Raw genomic sequence first — 26,075 nt, forward strand, 5'->3', positions numbered from 1 at the left:
GCCGGCGCCTGGCGGTGGGGAGGAGCCCCCCGACCCCGCGGCGGGGCCCCAGCATCCGCGGCGCCTCCGGTGCTGAAGGGACGGCGGGATGGACATCTCTGTCAGGAGAAGGGGACCGGGCCGAGCTTGGCAACGCGAGCCCCGCAAGTGTGCGGGCGCCGAGCGGGCGGTGCCTGCGCTTGGCCGTGGGTGGGGCGTGCGCGTGCGTGGTGTGTACACTGGGCCAGGGGAGGGCGCGGGGCTGCGGAGGTTGTAGCGCGCGCAACGGTGTGACGTGATCATGATGTCGTGATGTGCGCATGTGCGTTTCCGGTGCTCCTGAGCCGGGGCGGGGCCCTGCGAGGGTGGGATGATGGCGCCAGGTCCGGTGTGAATGAATTACTCGGTGGAAATAGTCGAGGGGAGACTCGGCTTCCTTCTTTGTAAAATGCCATTTGGGGCTGTTTGGGGCACTTTGATCTTTTTTTAGCTGCTCCGGTATTTTTTTGCTGTGCATATAGCACACAGTACTCTGGGACGCCTTTGCTGCGGAGCTTGGGCCGCTCGCCTGGGCCTCCGTGGTCGTGAAGTGGGAGGGGGAAGGGGCTGGCCTAGTTTAGGCTTTTTCCTTTTCCTGGCTCTGTCATTGCCTATATCCAGAGTTATTGTTTATTTGTTATGTGTTCATTTGTTGTTTATTGTATATAATCATGACACAGTATCCTGAAGCCATCGAAGGCTGTGTGCCGGTGGAAAGTCTGGGACAGGTTTAAGAAGAGAGAGGTGAGCTGGAGCTGAAGGGGACGGGCACGCAGCCGCACAGGGCATGTCACCTCTGTGGAGAGTTAAGGCATGGTCGGGGGCGAAAGGCCCACCAGCCACAGTTAAGAAAATGCCGTCATCACCCCTAAACATCCGTTTTACCCCTCATATCCCATTCACTCTTGACCGAGGTGAGCTGCTCCTAGTGTCCCATCCAAGGGTGGCATCTAGAGAGCTGCTGAGGTTCCTGCTCTCCTGGCCTTGTAGACCCAGAGGATGGCAATGCAGGCAGGTTCTTTTTGGGTTGTTTCGACCTTACTTTGAAAGATGGGGGGAGAAAAGTTGAATCTGAGAAGGTGACTGGTTCAGATCATGGACTTGTAAGGTTAGAAGTCAGGTCTGCAGGTTCCCTAGCTAGTGCCTCCATTTTACCACTGTTAGATCAAAGTAAGTTTCTTATGGAAATATCCTTTTGATAAATTGTAAACAGCTAGAACAGACAATTTTTAAACATTTATCTTGCCTTAAACACCTCATCCGTTTTTTAGAGGTTTCTTGGATTATCTGACCTGAAGGGGTTTAATGGTGTTAGCAGGTAAATAGATGAATAAAGCCTGAGGATTTTTTCCCCCGACAACATTAGTTTTGACAAATCCATACTGTTTCTTCCTTTAGATTACTGCTATTTGTTAAACTCATCTTTTCATGTTTTTAATTTTTCTGTGTCACAGAACCTAAATTGGTAATAAATCAGTAAGAAACAAATGTTTACATTCACTCAGTGAAAAGTATCATGTCTAAGTTCAACATATATTGGAGCCACACATGGACACGTAAGTATCTCCTGTGTGGAGCTGGATAGGCAGGTGAATTCAGGAACTGCAAGGCAGGCTGAGTCTCTCCTGACATCCTTCTTCCTTCCTTCTTCAGCTCTCCCTCCTCCACTAAGAGCGGAAAATGAACAAATTCCAGGTGAGTTTGTTTCTTTATTCCCAGTTTGTTTTAAAGTAGGTTTTCTGAACTTGTTAAGGATTCATGTTTTTAAAATGGAAAAGTAGAAATAGGCAAAAATTTACATTAAGGGAAATAAAGGTAGTAACAAATCCAAAGTGGGGCAGTTGGTGAAATTGGATGCAGGAATTTTAGTTTTACTGAATTTGTATTTCTAGGTTGAGTTGCAGACAGTGTTACAAAGGCCACTCAGCTCCTGGCTTGGCTTGTCAAAATTGTTACAGGGGTCACTCAGCTCCTAGCTTGACTTGCCAAAATTGTTAACAAACTCAGATCTAGCTGCCTGCCCCCAGACAAAAAAACAACCCAAAACTCAAATGGTGGTGAAAATGGAAGTAGCTTTTGTTCAGGAATACCAGTGACCTGAGGAGAGATGTTCAGCTAACCCATCTCTGGTAAACCTGAAGGAGAATGGCCAGGCTAAAGCCATCTCAAAGAGTCAGTTTTATTCAGGAGTTTTTAAAGCAGGGGATGAGGGAATGGAAGATGGGAAATGGAAAGCAGGAGGGAAGGGCATGTGAGCAGCGAGGGCTTCATGCAAGGTCTCAGGTGCAAGGTCTCAGCAAGGCTCCATCTGCTTTCTGCTCCTGTCCTTTTCTCAGGGTCTGGGTGGTACATGCAAGCATGAAGCTTCAGGCTGGCTGGAAAACAACTTTATATTCATGTAAATAATGTCATCTTGCCCCATAACCAAGGTTCGGAATATCAAATAACGTGGGAAAAGATGGAACTCAGAAGAATGTATGCCAAGAGAAAAAAGTGTGTCTTTTAAAAATATTTTAGAGCCCATGTGGTTTTAAGTCCCAACATGGCTTCAGTCCTGCTCACTCCAACAATAGTTCTAGCTTAATGTTTCTGCATTTTTCGTTTTTATTTCAATCTGATGAATGCAGCATTGCCTGATCACCACCACTCACCTCAGTCAGTTCCGGAAAAGGCCACCAAATCGTAGTCAAGGCCAATGGATATTTTTGTCTTTGCCTTACTTAATAGTTCTGCAGCATTTGATACTAACCACTCTCTGTTTTGAAAGTTGCCTGTGTCATTTTCTGTGACACCACACCTCGAGCTCTCCTTTCCTAACTCTGATTTCCTCTCTATGCCTCATGAAGGTGTCTTCTCCTTTTGCCCCAAAGATTGCTTAGTCATGGGTTTCCATCCTTGGCACACTGCTCTTCTCTGTTCTTCCTGACTGGTTTCATGTGGGGCTTTTTTTGGCTTTTGTTTTTTTTCTTAATAAAATGTTTTTGAGTTAGTAATATATTAACATGTTTTAAAAAGTGATAACAAAAGATGTAAGTAAAAATTCACACTCCTTTCCTCTGCATTCCTGCTGCTTCCTCTAGGTAGGGTGACATTTATTTATCCTCAGAATCAAGATGTTTTCGTTGAATGTGAAAGAGATTCTATAGGTTATTATGCTGGGACAACTCGCATATATTGGGACAGTGCCAGACAACCTGAAGAGTATGTTCGGCCTCTACGGATTTTTTTTCTAGTTTGTATACCCTTCCAGTGTTTGTTTATCTAGTTTAGAGAAATTATGTGTGCATTCTTTATACACCCCCTTCCCTTTATTCAAAAGGGAATGCACTATCCTTAGGGCTTCTCAAACTGAAATGCTCCTGTACATTCCTGGCATCTTGTTAACATGCAGATTCTGATTTAGTAGATACGGATGGAGCCCTCAATTTTGACATTCTAATGAGCTCCCAGCTGAAGCCATTTCTGTTGCTTAGGGAACCACCCTTTGATAGCAAGCCACTATTTTTTATTCTTCTTTTTTGCGTGTCCCAGAGATTTCTGTAACAGAACATGGATTGCTTCTTTATCACACAATGCGTGGTAATTCAGGCATAGATGTCCAAGTTTATTAAACTACTTTCAACCTTTTTCTCTTACAGACCACGAATACCCTTGTGCTTATGTAATTTTGTAAGCATAGGTTTATCAATTAGATGAATTCCCAGAATTGATTGGCTTAGTGGGGCTGGCTGTCCTAGAGAGAGTTTCATTTTATATTTCCATTGGGAATGCATGAGAGTGTTTGTTTCTTCATAACTTCTACCATAGAATATGTGGTTCAACTTTTGGATTTGGGGCAACAGATAAGTAAAAAGTGGTATGCCATATAGTTTGCATCTGCAGTTTTCTTCACTATGAGTATGGTTAAAATATCTTTCCATGTGTCTAGGCATGCCTTGTATTTATTTTTCTGGGCACTGTCCAGAAAAAAAGTTTTTGCCCATTTTTCTTTTAGGTTTCTCCCCCCAGCCCACTCTCTAGTTTGCTTTTTATATAGTAGAGATAATAACGCTTGTTTGTTATACGAATTGCAAACCATTATTTTCTGGCATATCATTTGTCTTTTGGTAACTGCTCATGGTATTCATTCCCCATGAAGAAATTACTCTTGTTGTCTAGTTTATCAGTCTTTTGTCCTATGGCTTTGGACTTTATAGCATTTGGAAGCAAGGTCAGAAAGTCCCTACTTCATGATTATCTGTGTAGGTATTCTAGTAATTTTATTCTTAACTGTTTTGTTAGATCTTGATCCCTTCAAAGAGATGTGAAAACATTTTAAAAACTTTTCTAGTTGTTCTTAGTGTGTGTAAGTGGGGGCGAGCAGGCCAGGGGGAGGTTGGTCCTAATGACCAAGTCTCTCATTATTAAAAGTAGAACTCTCAAATGTATTTCTACATGGCATATGGTGTGGTTCTAGATGAGTTTTTTTCCAGAAACCATTTAAATATTTCAAGCCATTTATTATGATGTAGCATACTTTTTGCATTAAATTGAAATTGTATTTTTATCACATATTAATGCTTTAGATATTCTTGGATCCATTTCTGGGTCTTGTCTTTTGTCCTACTGATCTATTTGTCTCTTTCCATAAAATTTTTCATTGTTTTGTAAGACTTTCTTGACTATTTTTGAAAATTCATTCTTCTTTATGAATTTAACTTTTTTTTTTTTTTTTTACAATCCAGACTGTTCTCTCCCATCCCCTAATATCAACAATCTAGAACTAGGCTATAGAACAACACTACTTTAAATATATATTTTCAGTTTCGAATACTTGACCTTTGTTAACATAGCTTACTTCTATTTCTTCAGGTTTTGTTTTATATCCAATAGTAGAAAAGGTCAATACAAGTGGCAAAGTACCTGAGTCACATTTACATAAATTCTTTTCCAATTCCACAGTGTCTATCTTTCTCTCAATCTAACCATCCTTGTATCTTTTGTCCCATCTTGGACTCTTGGGTTATTCATCTTTAACCTGCAGTGTAGAGAGTGTACTCTGTCACTTCACCAAATGATAAAATTATTTGAAAATATCCAAAAGTGTAAATTCCAAGCAGAAACAATATACACATTTTGTGTTTGATTCTTTTATTTTAAAAATTACAATTTTCTACTTGGAATGAACTTTTTTCCCTCAAGACAGAGTCATAAAGAAAGCAACAAGCTCAACAAGAAACTAAAAACACATCTTAAAATCAGGGAAACCAGAACAAAATCATTAGGCTATTACCAACAATTCAGGATAAAATACCTGCTTCAAGATAAGGAAATTAAAATTTTTCTCCATGCTTCATGTCTCAGTTTTCTTATTTGGGTACTGATTTTTCAATAGCAGAAAATTTTTATTTTACCTTATAAAAATTTTATACATATATGTGTATACATATATAATGCAAGATTCCATGATATAAGTATAAAATGTAAATGAAAAATTGGGAGAATTATATAACAATATTTTAAAATTTCAATATATATTATATTAAATATTCTACAACTAAATAGGTTAAGTTGAAATCTATAAAAAAGTTGAATTCAAATTTCCCCAATTTTACATGCATTCATTTGTATGTATAGTTATATATGCATTTAGTTATGCAGTTTTTATCCCAAGTGTAGATTATTGGCTGGAATACCATCAAGGTGATAAATTATTGTGTTTCCGTTTGAGATGTTTTGTTCCTAACACCCTTTCACTCACCCAGTGTCTTTAGCATCCATTGATAATACTTGTCTGAACCAACTATTGTGTTGAGGGTTGCAAAACTATGATTTTCACATTTTTTTATTCCTTCTATATTTATTAGCTGGCTTTCTTCTGTAAAGAAGAGCCATGCCCCTCCCTCCCCACCCACCCCCACTCTCACACACACCCTTTTCCTCTGATATCACTCCAGATTCACTGATTTTTGTTTTGGTCTTATTCATCATTATTCTTGTTGATGCTCATATTGTCACTCTTTAGTGAGTAGAGCTCCTTCCAGGTGGTTCCTCTCTATCCCCATTAGTCTTTGAGCACGTTTTTGCTATCAGAACAGAGATGTACAGGCTTACCTTGTATCTCCCAGCTCCAGACATGGAATGTGTCATTTCTCCATGGAGTGCTGCTTCTTTATACAGAGAACTTTTATGTATGTATGTATGTATGTATGTATGTATGTATGTATGTATGTATATGTGTGTGTATGTATTGAGAATTTTTATTTAGGAGTCATGCTCTGAGTGCTAGGTATCTTCAGTGCCTGTTCTGTGTTACTGCGTCCAGACCCTTTTATTGGACAGTATATCTTTGTATATAGTTTTGACTTTTGAACCATATAAATGCTCCACATGTTCAAAAAATAAAAATTAAAAAGAAAAAAAAGAAAACCCTAAAATTAAATACAAACAGAATAAGGAGCCTAATTATCAAATCGATGAAATATAACCACATGGAGAAAAGATTGATTCAAGACACTAAAAAAAAAGAAAACCACCGCAATACAAGTATCACAACAAAAATTTGACAATAGTTCCTTAATATATTATCAGTGTTTAAAATTCTCCAGTTTTCACATTTTTTAAAAAATTCTCCAGTTGTTGCATTTGTTTGAATAAGAATTTCAGTTATAGTGGAAATGTCTGTCTTTTAACGTTCTGTTAGCTGTATGTTTCTTCTCCATATTTTTTTTTTTTACTTGCAGTTTATTTGTTAAAGATATCAGTTTTGCTTGTGTCACTGTGATGGTGGTTGACCTATTCCTGTGATCCCTACATTTTCTGTAAACAGTTGGACCTAGAGGCTTAATCCTGATTGGGGCGCAGGTTTTGGTAAGAATTCATCTTGCGTTGTGCTGTGTACTTCTATCAGGAGCCATATAACATCTGAGTTTCCTTTTGTAATGTTTGAAAGCCATGGATGATGTGTATTAGTCTGTTTCTGTTGCTTATAACAATACATGAGACTGGGTAATTTATAAAGAAATAGAATTTATTGCTTACAGCTTTGGTGGCTGGGAAGTCCATGGTCCAGGGGGACACATCTGGTGAGGGACTTCTGTGTGGGAACTCTCTACAGGGTCTTATGGTAACGTGGGAAGAATGGCAAGAGCTTTCCCATGTGTTCTCCTTGTTGAGCCAGCAGTCCACAGGGGCACAGTCCTCACAGTCCAGTCACCTCTCAAAGGCCCCACCTTTCAAATACCATAATCCAATTTCTCACTTTCTTAACACCATTACAATGGGGATCAAGTTTCCAATACATGAACTTTTGGGGGACATATTTGTCCTGTAGTATGATTATTGTCTAGATTCATTAATTAATTAGGGATTGCAAAATGGTGATATTCTAATTCTATAATTCCTCTTTTGTTTATTAGCTGCAATACTTATTTAAGAGGATCTTCCTCTGTCAACTATTTGGTTATCCTAAAGTATAGTTAGTATAGGAGAAAAAGTATAAATGCTTGATTCTTTTTTTTTTTTTTGTCTTTTTCGCGACCGGTAAGGGGATCGCAACCCTTGGTGTGGTGTCGCCCACACCATGCTCAGCCAGTGAGCGCACTGGCCATTCCTATATAGGATCCGAACCCACAGCAGGAGCATTGCTGTGCTCCCAGCGCCATACTCTCCCAAGTGCGCCACGGGCTCGGCCCAATGCTTGATTCTTTTATTTAACAATTTTTCAAGTGACTTGGTTCCTTTGGAGGTGGACAGGGTTATTTTGGTATTGTGAATTCATGGATATTACATTAGTTGATGTATTTCAATCTATTGTAGTAATTATTTTTATTGATGTTTAAAGTTTTCCCTTTGGGGCTAGTAGACCTCTTTTTAGATTGACTTCTGAATTCTTATTGGTGTGAATCTAGTAGTCTTTGATAGCTACTTGTTGTCCAGTTTGACAAGATATTGCAGGCTCATGTAGAACATTTACTGCCCCAGACCTGGAATTATCCATTTCTGCAACAGACCTGGGTTCCTTTCAGTAGAAAATGTTTACAGACCAGTCTGGGAACTAGAGGTGGCTTACTGATTGATTGATATTGCATTTGTCTTTGTTTCTAGATCTTTTCAGTGGCAGAGTTTTGAAATATATTTTAAAAAACTTTTAAAGTGTAACATTGTAATATTGTGAAATATGCATTTGGTCTACTTCCCTGCCCCACCCAAGCTCCTAAAACCCTTGGAGTCTCCAGACTGATGAGTGTCCTTTGTGTGCTAATGAGATTACTGGTGGCTGGAGGCCTCTATCTAGCTTCAGTATAGGTCAGGTCACCAGGAAGACCAAGGCATAATTAAATTAGAGGTTTAGGACTTTCAGCACCACCCCCCAACCTCTGGGAGGGGAGAGGGGCAGAGGTTGAGTTGATCAATGGCCAGTGATTTAATCAGTCATGCCTGTGTGATGAAGTCTTCATGAAAACCCTGAAGGACTGGGTTGGGAGAGTTTCTGGATAGCTGAACGCATGGAGGTTCCTGGAGGGTGGCATGCCCCAGGAAGACATGGAAGCTCCAAGTCCCTTCCCCCATACCTTGCCCTTTGCATTTCTTCATCTGTTTCCTTTGTAATATCCTTTATAATAAATAGTTAAATGTAAGTAAAGTGTTCCCCTGAGTTCTATGAGCTGCTATAGCAAATTAATGAAACTTGAGGAGGGGGAACCTCTGATTTATAGCTCGTCAGTTAGAAGTATACGTCACAACCTAGAACTTGCAGTTGGCATCAGTAGTCAGGGGCAGGCTTGTGGGACCAGTCTCTCAACCTGTGGGGCCTCCAGGTAGATAGTGTCAGAATTGAATTGAATTGAATTAGAGGACATCCAACTGGTGTCTGCTGGAGAGTTGCTTGGTGTGCGGGGAAATATATCCGCTTCATAGCTGTTGTCAGAAGTGTTGTGTTGAGTGAGAGTAGAGAGTAACAAAAGCACTTTGTTTTTTTCCTATCTTTGTCAAACATATGTACAGAAACATGCATAAACCATAAGTGTGCACTTGATGAATATTCCCAGGCTGAATACACATATGTAACTGTTATGGAATCGGATTCGGCAAGGAAGTGGCAGACACTCAGAGAGTTGGAGAGTCAGAAGTTTATTATGCTAGCAGGCCCAGACAAGCTAGTGCTCTGAAATTCTGGACCCCGAACACAGGTTTTGTGGGGCCTTTTATAGGCAGGACCTTTAAGTTTCAGTTTCTTTCCTTTTTTTTTTTTTTTTTTTGTCTTTTTTACTAACCAGTAACAGGATCGCAACCCTCGGTGTTGCGCCCGTACCGGGGACCGGCAACGGGATCGCAACCCGCACCACGCTCAGCCAGTGAGCGGGAACCGGTATCCACATGGGATCCGAACCCTCAGCGGGAGCGCCGCCACGCTCCCAAGCAGCGCACTCTCCAGTGCGCCACCGGGCCAGCCCTAAGTTTCAGTTTCTAAATATATATCTTAAGCAGGCAGCTGCTGGTTTCAGCTTCTCTGAATTCACATGACTTAAGCATGTAAGCAAGATTACAGAAGTGAGTAATGCAGGCAGTTGATTATTAACTGGGCTGACTTCTGGGGTTCCTGGTAGATAAGCACATTTAGTTACAGAGGTATTGCATGAGCACAAGCTAAACAAAATTTTTAGTTTTAAGGTTTTCCAACATAACCAGTACACAGAAGGAGAAAGAGAACAATGCTAGGAAACCAGAAGCTTTGTGTGTACCCTTCTATTTACTCTCCTGAGGAGTATACACTGTTCTGATTAGTGTTGGCTGGTTTTGAATTTTATATAAATGTAATAATGTGCTGTGTACCTTTTTATCTGGCTGCTGTTGCTCAACATTACGTTTGTTTGATTTATGTGAGATTCATCCATATTGTTTTGTGTAATTATAGGTCATCATTCTTATTGCTGTATAGTATTCAGTGGGATGAAAATAATATTTACTTATCTGTGCTACTATCAGTGGTTATATGGGTAGTTGCTAGAATTCTTGAATATGACTGTTGGAAATACACATTTCTGTTGAGTATTCACCTAAGAGTTGCTAGATTGTACATAGGCATTCAGCTTTGGTCGTTACTGCCAAATAGATTTCCAAAATGGTAGTACCAGTTTACTTTGCCAGCAGCAGTGCATGAATATTCTTATTCCACACTTCCATCTCAACACTTTTTATTTTAGCAGTTCTGTTAGGTGTGTTGTGATGCTCTTTTGTGGTTATCCTAGAAGTTAAAACAAGCATTTTTGGCTTATTACAATAAAATACAAACTATTCCTTCTGTTACCTAAAACTAGAACCTTGAAACATGTTAACTCCATTTATCCCCTTTCATCCCTCTGACTTACTATTCTCGTGCATTATAATTCTACATGTTTACTCTTTCTAGGCTCTTCATTCCTTCCTGCCTTTGCATCTTTCTATTTTGGTTCATTTTTCCTCTGCCTGAAAACTCTTTAGTCTTTCTTATATTGTATATCTGTTGGTTACAAATACTGTTTATGATTTTCTGAAAACATCTCATTTAACTTTTACTTTTGTTATATGTAGAATTATATGTTTTCAGTTTTGTTTCGTTTTGGTTTTTTGCCATCACATTGAAGTGTCATTTCTTACTGGGTTTTTTCCTGTTTCTGTTGAGATGTCCGCAGTCTCTTTTTAATACGGCTAATTTTACAATTTTATTTTTGTTTCTTAGTAGTTTTCATTTACTCTTATTTGAGATTCACTGAGCTCTGTGAATGTGACTTCATATTTTTCATGTTTTTAAAAAATTCCACAGTACCAATCTCTGCCTTTTTATTGGAAGAATTTAATCCATGTACGGTTAAAGTCATTTCTGACAATGAAAGACTTCTGCCATTTGCTGTTTTTTTCTGATTTTGGGGGGTTTTGTCCTTCATTTCTTCTGTTCCTGTTTTGTTTAGTTGATTTTTTTGTAGTATACTGTTTTGATTTACTTCTCATTTCCTTTTGTGTATGTATTTTTAGATAGTTTGTTAGTGATTACCATGGAGATTAAAATTAACATCCTATGTTTATAACAATCTAGTTTGAATTGATACCAGCTTTGGCCCAATACCATATGAAAACTCTGCTCCTGTACAGCTCCATTTTCACCCTAAAGTTGCTTTTGTCACAGATTACATCTTTATACATTGTGTGCCCAGTAACATAGATTTATAATTACTGTTTATGCATTTGTCATAAATTCATTTATGAAATAAAAACTGGTGTTACAAACCCCAAAATACAAAATGCTAGCTTTTGTATTTATATATATATATATATATATATATATATATGTATATGTATATGTATATGTATACACATATATATAGTTACCTTTACCAGCAATCTTTATTTTGTCATACAGCTTCAAGTTACTGTCTAGGTTCTTTTCATTTCAACCTGAAGGATTTCATTTAGCATTTCCTGTAGAGTATGATTTGTGATAATGAACTCTCAGCTTTTGTTTATCTGGAATGTCTTAATTTCTCGTTCATTTTTGAAGGATAGATTTGCCAGTTTTATAGTTCTTGGCTGGTGGGGAGTTTTTTCCCGCATTATAACACTTTAAATATGTTTTCCTGATACCGGGGGAGAGGGTCTGGTGAGGCCCAGTAGCTGGCCTCAACCCACCTCATTTTCTACCAGGTTTTTAACTCCACTCACAGGAGAGAATTCAAGAGCAGAGCCACCGTAGAAATTGTATATTTTGGATGTTACTTCTTTACTAGATATGTTTGCAAATATTTTCTCCCAGTCTGTGGCTTTTCTTTTCATTTTTGTAAAAGCGTCTTTTGCAGAGCAAGTTATGCATTAGAGAAATTTTCTTTTCATTTTTGTAAAAGCATCTTTTGCTGAGCAAATATGCACCGTATTAAATTAGTTTTAATACAGAGAATAAGAAATACAGACTTCACAGACAAAATCTGGGCTGGCTCAAGAGTGAACACAGCCTGCTAAAGGCAAGTTTGATACAAAAACTAAGAAATACATACCTCAGGTGAAGTGTGGGCTGGCTTCAGGTTAGTGAGCAAACCCTGCCTTCCTCCTGGATTCAATTTTTGTAGTTTGGCTGTCTATACATATTCATGCTATCTGATGAATATTCAACTAAGGGGGTGGTTCCCAGTTATGTAACATAGTCTTGAACATGCTTAGTTGATCTCTTTGGAGCATGCTCATTGCTCAAATTCCATCACATGTACCAAATACACTTAGAAATATTCTAGGTGCTCTCTAGGGGAGTGATTTGAGACCCAGGGGAGTAGTCTGGAAACCCAGTCCCAGGGGGACTGAGCACTTCCTGTATCAATGCCACTGCATTCTGGTTTCCATGATGTCTTTAAAATTCACTGTTTTTATTTGTTTCTTGACAGTTTGATTATAATGTACCTCAGTGAATTTCTGAGTTTTTCTCACTTGGAGTTTGTTGAACTTCTTGGATGTAAGATTCATGTCTTTCATAAAATTTAGGAAATTTCTGGCCATCATTAGTTTGAATAATCTTTCTGCCCCTTTCTTTTCTTTGTGGTATTCCTGTAGTATGTATGATAGTCCATTTGAAGGTATCCCACAAGTCCCTTAGGCTCTATTCACTTTTCTTCTTTTTCTTTTCTGTTCTGCTCCTTATTATTTGGATGTTCTACTCCTCATTATCTGGATTACTTCAGTTGTTCTGTCTTCCAGTTCAAGATTCTTTCTGCTGCCTGTTCAAATGGGCTGTTGAATCCTCTAGTGAACTTTTTATTTCAGTCATTTTACTTTTCAGCTCTAGAGTTTCTACTTGGTTTCTTTTTAAAATTTCTAACTCAGTTCATACATTGTTTTTCTTATTTCCTCTAGTTCTTTTTCCATGATTTCTTTACCTTTTTGAGCATAGTTAAGACAGTTTATTTAAACTTTGTCTAGTAAGTCCAGTGTCTGGGCTTCCTCAGGGATTTTTTCCTTTAAGTTGGGCCACATGTTCTTGTTTCTTTATATACCTTATAATTTTTTGTTGAAAATTGGACATTTGAATATTATAATGTGGTAATTCTGGAAATCATATTCTTCCTCTTCCCCAGGGTTTCCTGTTTTAATTTTTTTTTTTTTTTTGGTGACTATTCAATACGAGGATCAAACCCTTGACCTTGGTGTTATCAGCACCATGCTCTAACCAACGGAGCTAACTGGCCAGCCTCTGTTTTAATTTTTGAAGGCTGCAATTGTCTATTTAGTCACCTTTCCTTACTATTCTCGTAGATACTGGTGTATTTGTTGTATGTTGTCACTTAATTGTTCATGTCTAGCATATGTGTATAAGTGATTTCAGAGTTGTTAACCCATGGAATCTCGGTACCTTCCAGTATTTGGTGATTATAAATTAAGCTGCATGAAACATTCTTGTGCAGATTTTTATGTGGACATAAGTGTTCAAATCAATTGGGCAAATACTTAGGGTGTGAAATTGGTAGATTGTATGGCAAGAGTGTTTAACTTTGTAAGAAACTGCTAAACTGTCTTCCAGAGGTGCTGTGTCATTTTATGTTCCCACCAACTGTGAAGCAGAATTTCTATTGTACATCTGAACCTGAAATTGGTATTGTCATTGTTTTGGATTTAACCATTCTAATAAGTGTGTCATGGTGTCTCATTTTTGTTTCCCTAAAGACAAATAATGTTGAGTGCCCATTTGTTTATTTGCTGTCTATATATCTTTGGTGACATGTCTATTCAGATCTTTTACCCATTTTTCAGGTGGGTCATTTGTTTTCTCACTATTGAGTTTTAAGTGTTCTTTTGTATATTTTGGATGTTACTTCTTTACTAGATATGTTTGCAAATATTTTCTCCCAGTCTGTGGCTTTTCTTTTAATTTTTGTAAAAGCGTCTTTTGCAGAGCAAGTTATGCATTCAGTACTATAAATTTCTCTCTATGTGCTACTTTCTCTGCATCCCACAAGTTTTGACAAGTGGAATTTTCGTTTTTATTATATTTAAAATATTTAAAAATTTCTTTTCACACTTCTTTCACATACAGGTTATTTATAAGTATGTTGATTAGCTTTCAAGTATTTGAGGGATTTTCTAGCTATCTCCTGCATATTGATTCTGAGAACATATTTAGTATAATATCTATTGCTTTAAGTTTGTTAAGTGTGTTTTATGGCCCAGCATATGGTCTGTGTTGGTGAATGTTCCATGTGAGCTTGGATAGAATAATAGAATATGTATTTTATTGTTTTGGATGGAGTATTCTGTAAGTCAGTTAGATCAATTTGATTGATAGTGCTATTTAGGTCAACTATAAACTTACTGATTTTCTGCCTGCATGATCTAGCAATACTGATAAAGGGGTATTGAAATCTCCAACTGTGATGTAGATTTGTCAGTTTCTCCTTTCAGTTCTATCAGTTTTTGCCTTATGTATTTTAATGGTCCTTTTTAAGATATGTACATGTTTCAGATTGTGTCTTCTTTCTCTAATATGATTCTGAACCCTTCTAATGAGCTCTTGATTTCAGATATTGCATTCTTCAACTCTAGAATGTCCATTTTACATATGTATGTATGTGTGTTTGTCTATATATGTATCATAGTTCCCCAAGATGATCCTCAGGTTCAATGATCCCCTAGGATGACTCAGCATATAATCATGCTTATGGCTTCAATTTATCACAGTAAAAAGATACAAAGCAAAATCATCAAGATTCTGAGTCTTCTCCCCATTGAGTCTCACAACACATTTAAGTTCTCTAGCAATGACATGTGACAACACAAGTTAAATGTGTACCAGGGAAGCTCAGTAGACACTTGGTACCCAGAGTTTTTATCATGGGCTGGTCACATAGGTACTCTCTGCCTTGCATGTAGCAAAATTGTAGACTCCCAGAAGTAATGCCACATATTCAGCGTGAACCATATTGTTTACTCAAACAGTGCAGGCTCAGTGAGCCATTCTTATCTGGGAATGATAAGGTGAAAAACCTCCTGAAATCCAAGTTCCCAGATGCCAGCCAGGATGATCCCTTGTAGCAGGCCTTTCAAAGGATAGCAGTCTCAGATATGCCCTATTAATTCTTTTTCTGTACGACACATATAATGTACAGATATATCTGTTGAACTTCTTCTATCTTCTTATTTATTTTGTTCATATTTTCCTCTGTTTTATTGAACATATTATAATTCATTTTGAAGTTCTTGTTTGTTAATTTCAGACTCTGGGTCACCTCTGGATCTGCTTTTGTCTTTTTTTTTTTCTTGGTTCCTGTTTCTTCATATACCATGAAATTTTTTACTAGGTGCCAAAATTGTGTTTAAAAACCAAAAAATTGGGAGAGGCTCTAGAAGATGATCTCTTCAAGCAGAGAGGATTCATCCTTTTCTCTGGTGGGCATGTATACATTATACTTTATGGTGATCACTTTAGTAAATTATAGGCTGAGCTTGGTTGGGGCCTGCACCATATTCATTTCAATCCCATTATTTATTTTCACAATTGAAAGTTTTACTTCCTCGATGAAAGTTAACTTGATAATGTAAGCGATCTTCCTCTGTAACTCCAGTCTACTTTGTATACACTGCTAGCTCCTGCATTGTCCAATTTAATAAATGTTAATATGTGTGTCCCCATATTTGGTCATAAGCACTTTGAGACCAGGAACTATGTTTGTTTTCATCAGTAGTATTCACAGCAACTAATTCAATTGGAGGTCCTTAGTGGAAACTCAATTCATACAAGATATTTTGTATTCTACCTAGTATAGCACAGAAGGAGGTATTCTATGTGTCATTTTTTGGTAAACTCTAAAGAAATTAGTTTTTTAAAGTCTTTTCTATATCATCTAGTTTTGACTACCTCACATAGAAAGGAATGTACTGTTATAGGAACAAGTGTCATTCAAGGATGTATGTGTGGACTTCACCCAGGAAGAGTGGTATCTGCTGGACCCTGCTCAGAAGACACTGTACAGAGATGTGATCCTGGAAAATTACAGTAACCTTATCTCAGTAGGTAAGGATTTTTTTCTATTTGGCTGCCAATACATACATTTCGTAGTTGCTGAATCATGTAGTCTTCTGATTTGAAGCTTGGGATTCAAGGCTCTAAGGTGACTGATCCCTTTTGGTCATCATAAAGAATGTGTTCTTACCTCTTCATGGATTGGTTCACTTGGGCACCTTCTCTGAGCAGCTCCTGAAGCTGTATCTTTCTTCCCCATCGTTTTTTCAGAGTCCCTGAAGCCAAGCTGCAGTCCTGTGTTATTTTCTCTTAACAGGGAATTGCATTACTAAGCCAGAAGTGATCTTCAAGATAGAGCAAGGAGAAGAGCCCTGGATATTAGAAAAGGGCTTCTCAAGCCAGTGCCATCCAGGTGAGTTAGTGAGTTTGCAGACAGATGAATGCCAGAGAAAATTAGGTCTTAAGTCATTTGGTTTTGGGTTTGTCACCTTTGAAATATTTTTCAGAAATTTCTATTTTTAGCCCCAGACCTTTGGAAATGACCAAAGACTTTGGCCCATGTCTCAGTTACCTTAATCACTCCTCCATATGTCACTCTCACTCATAAATGCTTTTCTTTTTTTTCTTTGATATTTTAGAGTGATTTATCCATATCCATAATCCAAACCCAGTTGGCTTCACCTTAAATTTTTTTTTTCTTGGTTAGTTTCTCTTTATCTTTTAAAATTGTTCATCCTCCCTCTATTGTTTTTGAACACCTTTTGTTACCTGGCATGTATTCATGCAATACTTTCCTATATTCATTTAATAAATATATAATGAACACTCATTATGACCCAGTTATCTTTTAAGTAATTAACAGAATAATGTCCCTGGTATCATAGAGGGTATATTACAACAAGGAACAAAAACATTCATACTGTCCTTGACCATTTTTGTGTTGTTATAGTAGAATACACAATTCTGGGGCAGTTGTATCTGGCGAGGGTCTCTGGCTGCTTCCACTCATGACAGAAAATGGAAAGGCAGCTGATTGTGCAATGAGATTGCATGGCGAGAGGAAACAAGAGAGAGAAACCAAGGGAGGCAGACTCTTTAACAACCTGCTCTTGTGGGAACTAATCCATTCTTGCAAGAGCTCACTCTTTAGGGAGAGCATTGATCTATTCATGAGGGATCTGCCCCCCTGGCACGAACACCCCCCACTAGGGCCCACCTCCCAGTATTGCCACATTGGGAATCAAATTTTAACACGAATTTTGGTGGGGACAAACATATCCAAACTATAGGGCATGCACAAACGCATGCACAAGCACACTATTTTGCATGGTTGAAGTACTGTGAGGAGTTCACATGGGCAAGAAGGATGGAGAATGATGTTATATGCTATTCGGCAAAGAGGTCAGAGAAAACCTTTTTGGTGAGGTCCACACTAGAGTTGCCACGTAAACTGAGAATGTGAGCTCTGTGGATGCAGAGTATTCCAGGTGGAGGGAATATCAGGTGCTGAATCTTTCAGGCATTTTCTTAGAGTGTTTGAACAATGGCAAGGAGATCAGTGTGGCTGGAAGCTAGTGGACATGGGGGAGGCTGATAGGACATGATGTCATAAGTAGTAGCATGGGCCGTGGTAGATATATTAATTTATTTTTGACTGATGTGAGAAACCCTTAATTTGTTTTGAGTAAATGTAGGTCAGATTAAGTTATCAGATTAACTGATTTACAGTTAAAAGGATCTCTCTGGCTTCTGTGTTGTCAACACGTTGTGGGTAGTTGATGGGTGCTCGTGAGCAAGGAATGGATACTGGTTAGGAGACCATTGTATATTGCAGAAGAGAGAGAGTGATTATGACTATTTGGAGGTGCTGCGAAGTGGTAGGTTTGTACAAATACCTTGAAAATGGGAATAAGAGGATTTGCCGTTGGATTGAATAAAGATCATGAGAGAGAGAGAAGTCAAGCATGACTCCAATAGTTGTTTCAAGTGAGTGGATAAATTAGGGTGCCGTTTACTGAGATAGAAAAAATTAGGCAGGAGACAATATAGGGAGATATTATAGGTTTAATTTTGGACTCGAAAAGTTGGAGATGACTGTTAGAATCTAGTCTCTCTATTGACTAGGAGATTGGATATACGTAAGCATGGAGTACATGGTTGAGGCCAGAACCAGAAGTGTCCATCTGAAAGGCATCAACTTTAGATGTGATAAAGGCATGGGGCTAGATGAGATCTTCTAGAGCAGAAGTCTACAGGCTTTTTTGTGAAAGACTGCATAGAGAATATTTCAGGCTTAGGGGCCACATGTGTGCTCAGTGGCTGTTCTTATTGTTCCCCCTACTTCTCTGCTTTCTTCTCTCACTTCCTCCTCCCTTCTCTCTACTGACTTCTTTTTCCCTTAAAAAATGTAACATTAATTGTAAAGAGCTTTATAAAATTCACGTTTAAAAAACAATAAAGTCAGTTCAAACCAAAAAAAAAAAAAAAGTAAAAGAAACATTCTTAGCTCGAGGGTCATCACCTAGTAGTCATACTTTGCAAGCCCCTTTTCTAGAATGTGGTTGTATGTAGGTGAGAGTAGTCCTGAGACAATACCACTTTTAGAAAGCATTAAATTCATCCATTAGAGGAGATTGAGGAGGAACAATCTGAGCTGCACGAAAACCAGTCTTTTTCCCAGGAGTTGAATAAGGTATAATCTACCATCCTACTGCTACCTTAAATGGCAACCATGGGTCACTCTGCTAAACCTGTTACCATCTCTTACTGGTCTCTTTATACTCACTATATAGGATCCGAACCCGCAGCAGGAGCGCTGCTGCGCTCCCAGCACCGCACTCTCCCAAGTGCGCCACGGGCTCGGCCCCATAGATTTTTTTTAAAACATGTGATTAACATTATTACATTGAGTAGCAACAGTGAAATATAGCCAAGAGTTGTAAAGTTTACTAAAAAACTCCCTTACTGAACTCATCCCATAGACTGTGAATTTTCTGCTCTTTGAATGAACAACTCTCAGAAACTCCATCCTCTATTCATCATGTCTTGAGTTTATTTCACCTCTTGCATGCTTTTCCTACACCATTAAAAAAAAATTATTCTTTGTCACGAAATTAAAGAAAAAACTAGATCCTGGTCTATAGGACTGTTCTTTTGAAGCTTAAGAAGTTGGTGTTCCAGGGCCAGCCCGGTGGCGCACTGCTACAGTGTGCCGCTTGAGAGTGCGGTGGCGCTCCCACCGAGGGTTCGGATCCCACGTACAGACCGGCCGCTCACTGGCTGAGCGAGGTGTGGGCGCAACACCGAGGGTTGCGATCCCGTTGCCGGTCCCAGTCCGGTACGGGCATGACACTGAGGGTTGCGATCCGTTGCTGGTCACGAAAAAAGACAAAAAAAAAAAGAAGGAAAAGAAGTTGGTGTTCCAGAGCTTTAATTTGGTGTTGATGCCTAGAATAGAAAAGAAACATTTACTCTGGTGGGAATCTTAGCCCAGTTTCCACCAAATGTAATTCATCTTCTGAAACCTCTTGTCTATTAATCTTCACTGTCATTTTATTCAGCTTTCATTGTCTCTGTTGGACTCACTCCCTTCTCTCCAAGTTTCCCTGTTTCTGAATCAGCCAGTCTAGTTCCCTGTGTTTTGAATTTTGTTCCATCTTTTTCTGTCCAGTTTTGCAGTTATGCTTTATAAAGTACTGTCACTGCCAGTCTCCTTGTTTCCACCACAGCGCTCACTCCCTTCTCTCCAAGTTTCCCTGTTTCTGAATCAGCCAGTCTAGTTCCCTGTGTTTTTAATTTTGTTCCATCTTTTTCTGTCCAGTTTTGCAGTTATGCTTTATAAAGTACTGTCACTGCCAGTCTCCTTGTTTCCACCACAGCATATTCTGTGTTTTCCACTCAAACTAGGAGGTAAAGGAAATATGTGTATCCATTCACACCAGGAGACTGAACCTAGAACAGAAGACTTGACTGTGTAATAGGAAGTTTGTGTAAAAGTACAATTCCATCAGATGTGTATTAAGATTCATAAGATGTGGGTATTTTTTTCATTTCTAGAAAGGAAATGGAAAGTTGATGATCTGTTAGAGAGCAGCCAGGAGAATCAAGATGAACATTTTTGGCAGCTTTTATTCAACAACAACAAGACAGTAAATGTAGAAAGTGGCAGCAGAGTAAGGAAAACTTTCAATCTGGTCACAGACCCTGTTTCTTCAAGAAATTTTCCCTATAAAATATGTGACTCATGTGAAATGAATTTGGCAAATATTTCAGGCTTAATTATTAGTAAAAAGAACTATTCTGGAAAGAAACCTGGTGAGTTTAATGTATATGAGAAATTGCTCCTTGACATTAGGCGTGAGAAAATTCCTATTGGAGAGAAATCTTACAAATATGGTCAAAAAAGGAATATTCTTAGTCATTACCAGGATCTTACTCAGCCAATTTTTGACCAACCTGTTGAGTATAATGAAGATGGACATGACTTCCATAAGGAGGCAGCCTTTTTTACAAATAAGAGATCTCAGATAGGAGAGACACTCTCTAAATATAATGAATGTGGAGGAACCTTCATTGAAAGTTTAAAGCCAAGTGTACCTCAAAGAACTCATTTGGAAATGGAGCCATATGAATGCAGCATTTGTGGAAAGTCCTTCTATATGGGTTTAAAATTTGGACATCAGAGAGCTTTTACAGGGGATGGTCCTTACGAATATAATGAATATGGGGAAATCTGTGACAATTCGACTTTCATTATCCATCAGGGAGCTTACTCAAGAAAGATTCCCCATGCATATAAAGTGAGTGACAAAACTTGGGAAAAATCAACTCTCTTTAAGCATCAGATAGCACACATGGGGGAAAAACCCTATGAGTACAATGAAAATGGGAATAATTTCAGCAAGAAGTCACATGTCACCCAACTTCGGAGAGCTCACCCAGGAGAAAAGACGTTTGTATGTGGTGAATGTGGGAAAACCTTCTGGGAGAAGTCAAACCTCACTCAACATCAAAGGACACACACAGGAGAGAAGCCCTATGAGTGTACTGAATGTGGAAAAGCCTTTTGCCAGAAACCACACCTTACCAACCATCAGCGAACACATACAGGAGAAAAGCCGTATGAATGTAAGCAATGTGGAAAAACATTCTGTGTGAAGTCAAACCTCACTGAACATCAGAGAACACACACAGGGGAGAAACCTTATGAATGTAATGCATGTGGAAAATCCTTCTGCCATAGGTCAGCCCTAACTGTCCATCAGAGAACGCACACAGGGGAAAAGCCTTTTATATGCAATGAATGTGGAAAATCCTTCTGTGTGAAGTCAAACCTCATTGTACATCAGAGAACTCACACAGGGGAGAAACCCTATAAATGTAATGAATGTGGGAAAACCTTCTGTGAAAAGTCAGCTCTCACTAAACATCAGAGAACTCACACAGGGGAGAAACCATACGAGTGTACTGCATGTGGGAAGACCTTTAGTCAGAGATCAGTACTTACTAAACATCAGAGAATTCACACAAGGGTGAAAGCTCTTTCAACATCCTGAATGTTCAGAAGCCTTCATACACCTGTCAGATTTGTTGTACAGTTTGAAAAAGTGAGATTAGAGAAAGCCAAAGAATGCCAGAAATTACTAGAAAATGGTAGCTTTCAAGAAAAATTAAAACTTTTCATTAGATAATCTGTACTGAGGGGGAATCTGTTCATTTAAGTAATGCAGTAAAAATCTTTAGTACTTATTTAGTGTCATATTCCAGATGTGATACCAAAATTTTATTGTATGTATAGTGGACAATATTCATGTATACCATATTCACAGTGAGATCTGAAGCTTAAAAAATGTTGAATGGCAGCACCGTTAAACATATATGTGAGGTGTCCCTGATGTTTGTAGATCTTACGTGAGAATGTTAATATAACAGGAATTTGGGGTATGCTTGATTTGTATATTGGAGCCCAACATGGTTGTGAGGAGAACCCTTAGTTTAGTAATTATGGTATAAATATTTTCCACACTAAATACCACCAGTGTCTTTATATCTTGAAATAATTTTATATGTGTGTTGACGTATGTGTGTGCATGTGTATATATGTATATGTGTAAATATATTTGTGCACACATACTTACACACATAGTGATATGTTAGTATCACTTTGTATGACTTAAAAGTGCTGCTGATTGTTAAATTTTCAAGAATTTTGTGAGCCAGTTGCTAAACACAGTCATTATTTAAAACTATGAACTTACAATTAAATTATATTAAAAACAAAGGTAATAAATACTCCGCTAATTATTTTGCTGTATTTCACTATTATCTTTGTTGCTGAGGTTTTTATATTGTTGAATCTGTATGGTGAAAATACTACACGAGTATAATCGTGAGCTGCTGCACATCTCTGGCCAACTGTACGTTCAGTGCCATCATGTTGGTAGCTTGGACTTAGTGGCAGTTACACCTTGGAAATTGTCATGATCTACAAATCAGGGTTTTTACTCTCTCAGAGAACCTGTTATCAAATATATACCAGCACATCACTATGGATATATGAAAATACATTTGACAAATTTGAAGTACAAATCACATACTCTTTTTCTATTTCCTGACATTAATAAATGGCTGTGGCCATTGTTGCTGAACTGCCTCTTCCATAAAGAAGCCAAAAAATGTTTTTTGTGAGGTTTTTAACTACCTCTGAATCAGTCCTGTTCTAAATAGTATTGGAATCTCTTTATAGCATGGCCCGTATATGTTTTAAGATAATATTTCACAAAGAACCACATCACCTATCTTTCCTCTGACTGTTTGCTGGCATGTATGTGTGAGTACAGCCTTTATTACTGAACTAGCACTTCAATAAAGAAGTCAAGTAGTATTTTTCTGAGGTTTATCAGCTACCTCTGGGTCAGTCAGTAATGTAAATGCTGTTAGTAAGAATGATATTTACATAAATTTTGCAAATGTTAACATAAGGTATAAGCAGAATTGCTGCACTCTAAAAATAAAATGTGGTGGTATGTAACGAAATGCCCTTTTCATTGTCTTGGTATTTCATTTTGTTACCTACTTAGGCATAAGATATGTAGCCCTAGTTCTGTGTAACCGAGGAACTATGTATTTGTATTTAGTATTATAGAATATCATATTGTATCTCTGCCTCCTTTGTCCTGTTTCCTGTGCTTCCTTAGAACAGATTGGTAAGCAGTTCTAAGAGACACTGCCAACGCAACAGCTATTCCCTACTTCTTCCTTGCTGACCCAAATTTTGTCTTTTTATCCTTCCTTCGTCCAGATGATTTAGGGGATGACTCCAAATTAGTCAAAGGTAATTATGGAAATTCCATTCTAGTGATTTTGTTGAGATGAATGTGAGCAGTGAGATGTTTGGGAAATACTCTGCAGTACTTCTGGGAAAGATCTCTGTGACAAAATACTGTCACGACATGAGAAGATGTGAGAGACATGAGAAGAGAGTGCCCTGTTCAGCTGGACTTTATCGTGTCTGTATGTGATACTGGCTTACAGTTTGTGGCCCTGAAGGGCAGTAGCCTAAAGATGTATGAGGTGGGAAAAGCCAGTTCAGAGGTGACGTCACTGAGCTGTTCTATGCTGTACCTGCTCTCTACTGGGACTTTGTATTACCTGTGATAGTAATTGTTTCTTGTTTATTCTTAGGGCTGTGTGATACTTAGAGCTGATGGAATTCCAGCTGACACATAGGAACATGTACCTATGTGTTAATGTTCTATATGGTGATTTGAGGGAGGAATTATTTCTTTTTACAAGTTGAAATAGGGGTGGCTGTTTTTGTCAGCATGGTTCTTTTTGATGGAAAACAGAGTTCTCCAAATAAAAAAGGTTTTAGTGAAGACTTGTTACATTGGTGTGGGCCAGAAACAAGTGGTGTTGAAATGCCTGCGGAGTGGCATCATCAGGAAGCTATTACTGTTCCGCAAGGGGCAAGGATGAAAACTGTTACCAGAGCCCAGTGAGAACTGCCCTTGTTGAGGAGGGACCACCTTGTAGGAGATACTGTCACTACCAAAATCATGGCACCAAATTGCTGGTGCCTCCTTTTGGAAAACCCAACCAGATGCATTTGCAGGTGAGCCCAGGTGGGCACAGGGAAGGATGGGGAGAGTCTGGGTGGGGAAAATGAAGAATAAGCAGCACGCACAGTGTTTTTCATTTTTGTAAATTCCTATGTAAAAGGCTCAGTATTAGAAATAAAGTTATTCTACTAGTAGAAAGCTAAACCTTTGTGCTTTGTTGTGGTTTTGTATCAGCATAAGTAAATTTCCTTTGGAACCAAGCACTGTGGCAGATACATCTCTCCTTTGATGTGTATGAAGCAAACATTGTGTTAAAATGCATTATTCATACTCATCTCTCTGTGGTATTACTATTATATGTAGTGTGAGGTAAGCAGCTCAATGTTCTTTTAAATAAATTGCCAGTTGTCCTTGCACTTTTTGGTTAATTCACACTTTTTCTTGTTGATTTGATATGGCATTTTTACTGTGTACTTAAATATAATATGTTGCGACTATTGTTTTTGTCTGCTCAATTCAACTTTTCTATGTTCTTCTGGTAATATAACCTGTCCTTGTGATTACAGGGTTGGCATTTAGCCCAGATGCCAACCTGGCCCTACATTTGTGTTGATCCATGAATGATTATTTGTTCCGATATAGGCTAGTGAGAACCCATCCTAGAATATTTTTGTTGGGAGGTCATAATAGATCAGATGGTATGTATCCTTGTTGCTGCCAGCAGTTAGAAAATACATTTGTGCTGCGATGTCTTGAAAGTCAGCCCTTGACACGAGAAAGAAAAGTACATTTGCAAAGGAATTGATGGTGTAAGTGTTATAAAGAAAACTAAAAATAGGAAAAGTTGTCGGAGGGATGGTTTGATGTTAGGGTAGAGAGGAAAGAACTCACTGAGAAGGCTGCATTGCAGGAGGAGCATGTGGATACCGGGAGGAAGAGTGTGTGAGTGTGTGTCTAATACAAGGGTACTTCAAAAAGTTTGTGGAAAAATAGAATTGAAGGATAACATGAATCTTTCCATGAACTTTTTGAAGTACCCTCATACAAATGCATGTGTAACCAACAAGTTTATGTAAGATTCTGTTTCATGAAACAACACTCACCCTAATTACCTGTAATGTCCTTTATTTTCTTTTGTGTTGTGCTACATTCTATTAAAAGAAATACCTGTTCCCATATACTAAACTGATGGCACAACCAAACCAAGTGGGTCATCCCCCAGTGCACTAGTGTGTAAAACCAGGGTGGGAACTGCTGGGTCATAGGTTTGTGCTTTCTGAAATGGCTAAGTAATCACTCCTAGTGCCTGGAAATTGTTTTCAGATTAAGTCCCACGAGCCTGTTTTTAGAATTGGTCCTATTTTCTGTCTTGAACTTGTCCTCCCCTTGTCTGGAGCGCCCCATCCGGGAAGGGTATAGCCATAGCTTCTGGGAAGGTTCAGCCCATGGGTATCCTTGATGCTCTCAACCACTGCCCTGCCTGCTGCCCCCAGAGACTGCCGCTGTGACTGCCCTGAACGCCTCCCCTGCATCTCTCATTCTGAACAGACTTGCCTGTTCCAATTCCTGTATTTCCACTGAATCTTCATCTGCCACTCAGTGACTGAACACTACACAATCTCAACCTCCTCTTTATCTGAGGGATTCCACCTCCCTTTTCCCAGCCTGCCCCTTCTCTGAGACCTTGCATCCCCAGGCTTCTCTTATACAGAGAGGAACTGATGTCTAAGACGCTACTCTTTAAGAGCAAAGTCCCCTCAGATACTTCAGGAGGTGAGAAGTGATGACTAATATGCTCACCCATGTCTGGAGTCCATACTTAGGGGTGGTCAGTCCTCTCTGCGTTTCCTCATCTACAAAATGAGGGTAGTTGTCCCACCTGCAAGCTTGCTTCTGGTAACACAGAGGCCAAAAATTCTTACTTTACCAATCTCCCAAAGGAAGGCCAAGTTCTTCTCTCAGAGATTGAGAGAAGTTTGGAAGTCCTTGAATTCATGCCCCTAATGAAAGCATGTCCTGCTCTTGTGGGTTTCTGTTCATATCCC

General features: G+C 38.7%; 1 protein-coding gene across 2 annotated transcripts; it reads left to right on the plus strand.

The window, feature by feature from the left end:
- Positions 1-356: 356 nt before the first annotated feature.
- ZNF248 (zinc finger protein 248) lies at positions 357-24,529 on the plus strand. Of its 2 annotated transcripts, none has more exons than XM_008588312.1 (5): positions 357-1,713; positions 15,309-15,396; positions 15,895-16,021; positions 16,287-16,382; positions 20,027-24,529. In XM_008588312.1, exons 2-5 carry the CDS (start codon positions 15,358-15,360, stop codon positions 21,523-21,525), a joined length of 1,761 nt encoding a protein of 586 aa, XP_008586534.1. In that variant the 5' UTR covers positions 357-1,713; positions 15,309-15,357; the 3' UTR covers positions 21,526-24,529. The 2 variants fall into 2 exon arrangements, with proteins under 2 accessions (XP_008586534.1, XP_008586535.1); XM_008588313.1 differs by lacking the exon at positions 15,309-15,396 and having other exon boundaries at positions 357-1,574; positions 1,672-1,713.
- The last annotated feature ends 1,546 nt before the right edge of the window (positions 24,530-26,075 follow it).

Source organism: Galeopterus variegatus, unplaced genomic scaffold (assembly GCF_000696425.1).
Source record: "Galeopterus variegatus unplaced genomic scaffold, G_variegatus-3.0.2 Scaffold4771, whole genome shotgun sequence".
Classification (NCBI taxonomy): Eukaryota; Metazoa; Chordata; class Mammalia; order Dermoptera; family Cynocephalidae; genus Galeopterus; species Galeopterus variegatus.